The sequence below is a fragment of the Leiobunum rupestre genome, chromosome 4, assembly GCF_980474605.1.
Source record: "Leiobunum rupestre chromosome 4, qqLeiRupe1.1.hap1, whole genome shotgun sequence".
Lineage (NCBI taxonomy): Eukaryota > Metazoa > Arthropoda > Arachnida > Opiliones > Sclerosomatidae > Leiobunum > Leiobunum rupestre.
Genome location: NC_143387.1, coordinates 22,960,999 through 22,968,199, shown reverse-complemented (window position 1 = coordinate 22,968,199; position 7,201 = coordinate 22,960,999). Strand labels below are relative to the sequence as shown.

The 7,201-nt window shown below is 36.4% G+C and overlaps 1 protein-coding gene across 3 annotated transcripts in view; it reads right to left on the bottom strand.

Moving 5' to 3' along the window:
• Nucleotides 1–5,002: 5,002 nt before the first annotated feature.
• LOC149947186 (uncharacterized) overlaps nt 5,003–7,201 on the bottom strand; it is a 38,924-nt gene continuing 36,725 nt past the window's right edge. For all 3 annotated transcript variants that reach the window (XM_090172123.1, XM_090172124.1, XM_090172125.1), the window contains one exon: nt 5,003–6,310. In XM_090172123.1, the coding sequence (XP_090028249.1) occupies nt 5,370–6,310 (941 nt within the window). In that variant the 3' untranslated portion in view covers nt 5,003–5,369. The remainder of the gene's footprint in view (nt 6,311–7,201) is intronic.

Sequence of the window (7,201 nt, the reverse complement as noted above, 5' to 3'; positions counted from 1 at the left end):
AAAAAATTCCATTTGAAGCGAATTAGGTTAGGAAATTAATATGGAAGATAAAAATTTAGTTTGTTCGCTGATAAATGTTTTTTGAACGGCACCCCTCCCTCCCCCGAGTTAGTGCCAATAGATTCCACCCTCGAGCCAACGGAGAACGTATTCAATACGAAAAAAAAACGTTCGAGCTCCGAATAAAATGATAAATCGAATTCCGCAAATGAAAACTAAAAATGAACGATTGTCTACAACCTCCTAAACGTATTAAATAGAAATACAACACTAAACTGGTGCGCAAATATATAACGAGATAGTTTTAAATAAACGATCCAATTTTGGGAACCGGAGGGAGAGAGAAAGGCGGGAGTTCTAGATAAAAGATATTTTTAACAAGATGATTATAATTTGGGGAGAAAAATTACCTTTCCATCGTCCTGACATTGTTAGACAACAGCGAGAGATGAGTTTAGCCATACGGTGTTTCTTAAATTTTTTCTTTCTCTTTTGGAGCCCTTTTCAAGATTGACTATTTTGCTATTTTGACCTAAAGGGGAAGAGATTTGAGTGAAGGATTAAAAGAACGGTGGGAGTCTAGCGGTTTTACCAGCGTACCTTTCCCCTGACCTCTCGTGTCATATACGAAATTCAACAAGGAACAACGCTCGGCTTGAGAATTTTGCAAGGTTTGTACGGGAGCGTTTATCGTACGTTAATACTTTAACGGACAGACGCGGTACGAAAATCGATAAGACAGCCTCCAGAATGGTAATCCGTAGTTCAAAAGGATCTTTATAGAAGCAGCGCCTCATTTTTAGCGGAGGGCACAACGGAGTTCGAAAACGCTGGAAAAATCTAAACAAGGACTTCCGTCTCTCAGTTTTCTTAACAACGCAATTATTGGAAGATGCGTCAATGAAAGGTTTCAAAAGAAAATGAGTTCAAATCGTTTACGTTGTGAAACTTTTATGTTTTTTTCGTGGAGTTTCAAACTTTGAACCCCGCTTTCGTGCGGCGTTTAGAGCGCTCGGCCAAAAACGCTGGGAAGAAGTTTTTCCGTATTTGAAATTTACGACTTGGAAAAAATTACTTTGGTATTTGCAGATGTGTGTTTTTAGGTTGATTTGTATGCCTCATTATTTCGAGTTTAGAGCTTTTCCATTTCACGCTATATTTAAATCGGTACTAACCCGACTTGGATCCCGAATAAATTAAAATAGAGCCGAGATCTTCACACCCTGATTGACGACTTACAGTCGTCCGAGTCGTAATGGTCTCTATGCGAGGGAGGAAAGTTGCCCGTTATGTTTGTTAAGAGCGAGAAAAGAGCCATCATTGACCTAGAAAAATGTATTTTGTGGTTTTGTTTTAACAATAGAAGAAATAAATGTCATTTAATCTACACTATAAAAATAAAATATAAATATAAGCCCGAAAGAGGAATAACAACACGGATGCAGTGTCATCTCGGAGTACCTTTGACTTAGAACGTCGCAATACATTTTGAAGCCATGACAAGGCTAGAGTTGCCTTTCCTTTTCTTTATTTTATATGGTTTAAACAAATTGAATACTCTTTAATTATATACCTACTTTGAGGAAAATTACTTGATCCAATGTCCAACTGAAATAGGCCATTCTATAAAATAAGCTACGCTTGTTCAAGCAGCGGCACTTGTTTTTACGTAGCTCATTCGTCACGAAATACGTAGAAGTTCATTTCAGTTTATGCTTAAAAACGGGATGCCTCATCGAATTTACTAGTAAAACGTCATCGATATGTCACTTGTGACGCGGAGGCAACATCAAAACAAGAAAGCTAATGTCAAAGTTGAATTTCATACATTCACTTATAACACACATCAAATTTGATCTACCATTGTCAAAAGCGCAAATAAATCTTTGGTAAATACAACGCTTCTAAATAGTGAAGATTGCAGTACTATATTATTATAGCACAAATTTGGAGTGTCTAAATAGCGAAGAGTATCTAAGTAGCTTAATATAATTTCTCATACCATTTTTAAGATAGAAATTGAAAATATTGGGTAATTTGAAGTATCATAACTAAATACTATGTGGTTTTTGACCAATAATATAAAATATTTAAAAAAAATCCACTTTCTACCCAGATCCTTCTTAATCGTTATTTCTAGAACCATTTTATTAATTTTCTGAAAAGCCATAAATAAATATTTGAAAATACAAATTTTAGTCATGATATTTCTAACTCCCTTGATAGTTTTGTTAAGCTCCTTTGGAAATGTTGTGTCATAATTGGACAAACGTATTGTGAAGATAATTTAAGATATGCTCACACGCGTGGTATTAAATCTGTGTAATAATACCAATATTGTTTGATGATTCCTTTAAGACCTACGTTGCATATTCATCTCCAAAAGTATGCAGACCCAAGTGGATTAAAATATTTCGTGTAGCGAGAAATAGAAAAGAACTTTTTCTTAATATTGGTACACCTGAAAAAATCTCGGAAATCTCGTGAAATATTGAAAGAAATCTCACGAAAATTCAGAAATCCAGAAATATTGGAAATCAAAATTTTTACGTACAACTCTGACGGTTTGCGACAAATTAATCGGTGAAAAGGGAACATTATTTTAGTTTTTTTTTTCTTTGAAACCCAATCCCAACGTAAAAGAAGAGAAACGTACTTTTCAACAAATACTAAAATATTTTATTGTTTCGTTTTCCGGGAGACACACAATAAAATTAAATCACAAGAACAATAAAATATACAATAATATTAAAGTCGCGATCAAGAGAGAGAGCATATACAACCAAAGAAATTTAACTTTATCGCCTTGGAATGATCGTGCCAACAATTCCACGTTAAAAATCTCTTTTGAAACCTGACAGTTTCTATAAAATCAACGGGTTCTTTAATAATATAGCGCGTTCTTCCTCCGATTCGATAAAAATATTCACTGGGATATCAACAAAGGCTCGCGTCTTAAACCATGGCACTCCAAAAACACGAGGCTTCTTTTTCCGAACTAAGAAACAATCCCTTCAACTCTTTGCATTTAGTGTCAATTACGGTCCCTTGACCTACAAGAGCGCGTTCGGTATATGTCTAAAGGCGAGTTCACCTACACGTATAAGATCTCTTTTAATAATATACACAAAGAGCATTCGCGTAACCAATTATACAGAGATAAATTTTCTCATCTTTCACTCGCGCCGGAGATAAAATTCGAGTCAAGGTGATCCAGAGAAAGTCTGCCAATTGATATGCAAACAATCATATTTTTCCCATTTCGAGAAGAGACAAAAAAGGTAAGCAGTAAGTACGAGGCGCGATGGGAAGCAATATTTGCCGCGCGCTGTTCTTACCCTAAAAGTCTAAAAGAATACGACTCCTCCAACGCTAAATAAAACGTGTTTTATATAAAATTCTATATACAATTTCACTCTCGTCAAAATCATTCCTAGATTTAAGGACGTACGCTGTTAAAGAAAATGCTTTTATAAATTTCATTTCGTAAAAAAAATTACATTTTATTAATTAAGACTAGTCTGTTACGCGCGGGTCGCTCTCCAAACGTTCTTCTTAATTATACCGGTATATTTTTAATAAATGCCCCGAAGTTATGGAAAAATAAAATACCAGAACTTAACAATTAAATAAAAAATGGTATGGGGGAAATGATAACCATTAAGATAAATAATAGAATAAAAAGCTATATAATTGTCAAAGCGCTATAGTGATATTTTCATTTTAATTAAGAGCACTTTCTAAAACAATATTTAAATTAACGTTACTTTTCTCGAATTTTATAATTGGTTCCCTTTAAGAGGGATAAAATCGTTAATTTTTCTCTAATAACTTTCCGCGTAATGACGACATTAAACATTTATTAGCCCCGCAACGAGATATATTAAGGCACTTTTTATTGGTTGTATAATGTCACGTGTCGCGATATAAAATACCGTCTCTGCGCCAAAATCAAGGTTTGCTAAAGCTATAGATGTAGTTACGAAAAAAACGTTTTAATAATGCCCTGATAATCCCAAACACGATTTGGAGATCGAGGGAAGACGAACTGCGATATTTGTACCCAATACGCGAGTTTAATTCTAGCGAAAACGCAAAAAAAAATTCATTTCGCACCAAATATAAAAAAGACTTGATATTCTTAAAAAAAAAATAATAATAAATCAAAACTTTTTAGTAAGTTTTGAAAAAGCATTTTCACCATTGTGGCTTTGTTCAACTTAATGATTATTCACAAAATTTATTTTTGGGGACAAAAATATATCATCAAAATTTAAATATCTTTATACTTTCAGGGGGGGGGGGGTAAATGGACGGATTGTGATGGCAGGTACCAAAGATATTTTTATAAAATAGAAATTCGGTTTAAAGTTTACGATTATTTTGCTAAAAATAACAAGTAGAAAAATAAGTGAGATTTCTTGGAAATTTGAGCAAAATACTTGTTCCGCACGGTTCTCTCAAAGCCATTTTTTTTTCAAATAAATATTCATTTACAATTATTATGATTCTACTAATGGAAGCTCGTCGAAGTGAAATATTTGTAAAACTTTGACGCTTTAATTTTAAGTATTTCAATTCAGAGCAGAAGACATATTACGCGTGTTATGAAAATACACACTTAATATTTTGTACAAATAGTGGTTAAGGCATGTCGACTTTACAATCAACTCTTCGAAATAACAAAACTACTAGGTTTGAACTTTACTTCAAATAACCGTCTCATTGGTTTATCAATTAAAGTTACGGGCTAAAATATTTCCATTATAGTAAATCTCAAATTGTCTCTAAATATCTTCGAGAAAATTCTCGCTTACAGTAAAAGTTACGTCGACAATCAAATTTGACATTTCGTGTTTAACAATAACGAAAGTTGAATTAAAATTTGAATCACTTTAGATTATTAAAGGCGAATGTAGTAACGTTTAAAACTGGCCGTATAATGTAAAAATGAACTAAGATCCAAAATTTGGCTATATGTCCATCGTGGAAGACCATTAAAAGTCGGCGATAATGAAAACATCAGTATACCTAATCGCCGATAAATACATTTGGTCCCTTTGACCAAAATGGAACGGAATATAAGTCATTAACAAAAAGTAGATTAGGTGGGTTAATAAGTATCCGATAAATTAAGTCTGCCGTGGCACTTTGTCATTAGAATCATAATATCGCAAAAAAGACCCTACAAAAATATCGTAATATTGTAAAAGTTATTATCAAAATGGAATGTAATAACGTATTTAGGAACGTTACACTTTTGGACGTTAAGAAAAATCACACGGTGCGCTTGATAAAAATGCCCAACAAGTAAATATCTCATTAATTAAAAGAAAATCCCCTCTTAAGGGATATTGCTAGAGATGTCATCAGTTAGCTCTCGTGACATTAAGGGCAGTTAAATCTAAAGGAGTTTCCACGGGGATTTCGCCCTCCATTGGGCCTTCGGAATCGTCTCCTTCGTCGTCACCATCTTCACCATCGTGACCACGCCTACCGCTCCTGACGTCATATTCGGCGTCGTCGTCGTCACTATCCGCGTCACTGTGCCGTCCGTCGCGTCGATCACCAGCGTTCTCCGACTTTTTACCGATAGTCAAATCCATGGGCGTCTCCTGCTCTGGAGCCTTGGGAAAACACGAATCTAGGGACGTCATGGCGAAAGAAGGGACATCGGTGGCCGGTTTCAGCAAAGGGCTAACCACTGATAAGTAACGGGCCGAATAGGCTCGTGATAAGTGATGACTGTAGGAATGGTGATGGCTAAAATCCGGCGCTAAGGCTCCATTAGAAACGGGATGATGGAACGAATGGTTGTGTAAGAGTTTGGACATTCCGTTGAGGCTCTTAGAGCCGTTAGCAGCGGGAGAATGTTGGAAAAAGAACTTGTTGTGATGCAACGGAGACACTGGGGATAATGGTAGCGGGTGAAAGACGATGGTATCCTTGCGGTCGTAGGGTGGGCTGGCCGATGACTCGTACGGAGAACCGTTGGTATGACCGCTAAGCTTGGGTGGGTCGAAGAGACTGTAGGGTTTCCCGGTTGGCCCTACGAGCGTGGGGGCGCCAATGTCGCTGGGCGAAGAAGCGCTTCCGGTTGGCGAGGTGGCGCTGCTGCTGCTGTCCTTTCCGTCGTAATAGAGCCTCTTCTCGTCGTGTCTGTGGGCGCCGTTGAGTGCGTGGTGGCCTCGCAGTCCCGAGAGCAGACCAGAAGTGGAATTGTGTTCGCCCAGCTTATTCGTCATTTCTGCCTGGTCCTGGATCAAACAATGGATTTTGAACCAGTTCGATCTTCTGCCGTAACGGGAACCTAAGTGCGGAAAATTAAAAAAGGAAAAGATGCGCCTTATTATACAAGTTTATAATAAATTCTATTAAAGATTTAGCTCCTACTAATTAAAGTTAATTAGCGGGAACGTTTTTAATTAGATATTTACTCTGTATTCTTTATTGTTAGCGGTATCTCCTGAGATGAGAAGGGGCGGAGATTAGGATTCGCATATTAGCCAAATTTATGCGGAAAGTGATATCGGATAATTTGCCATTGAAATCCACTTCGAAATACTAGCTTTAAGAGTCCCGAGATTAAAGGATATGATAATAAGATTTAAATTTTAAAAATGAAAAGCGTACGAGTTTATACACATAACACTTTAGTTTAAAATTTAAACGGCCAATTTCACGTTAAAACCTCTCTATTTCCGAAACTATTTAACCTTCCAAAAAGCAATTAAGCGTTAGTTTTCACTGGACCAAAAATGCCACAACGGTGAGCTTCGACGCAAAAAAAAATCCCTGTTAAGACTAATACAATAGTTTTGCGTCGCCGCTCGCCGTCATGGCGCTTTTGGCCTAGATAAATCTAGCCTTAATGCGATTAATTTCGTCAACTAGCAGTAATACTGTCTAAAATTATCTCTTACAGTGTCGTCCTCCGTGAAAGGATAAAATTAGAAGGAGAGCGCGAGATAAGAGCGAGGCATTATTCTCAAAGATATAAAAAGAAATTAGCGGATAGTGTTCTAATTTTTGAGGTAATTACAACGAAGAGGTGGTAAATTATGAAAAGTAATTAAAAAGCCACTAGGGTCATTAGCGCGATATTTCTCTCGTCTCGGCAGCCTAGTCATTAGAAAAAGAAGGTTGATTTCGGCATTCGAAGCAAAGCCGAGAGAGAAAAAGGTAACCTTCCAAAACTTCT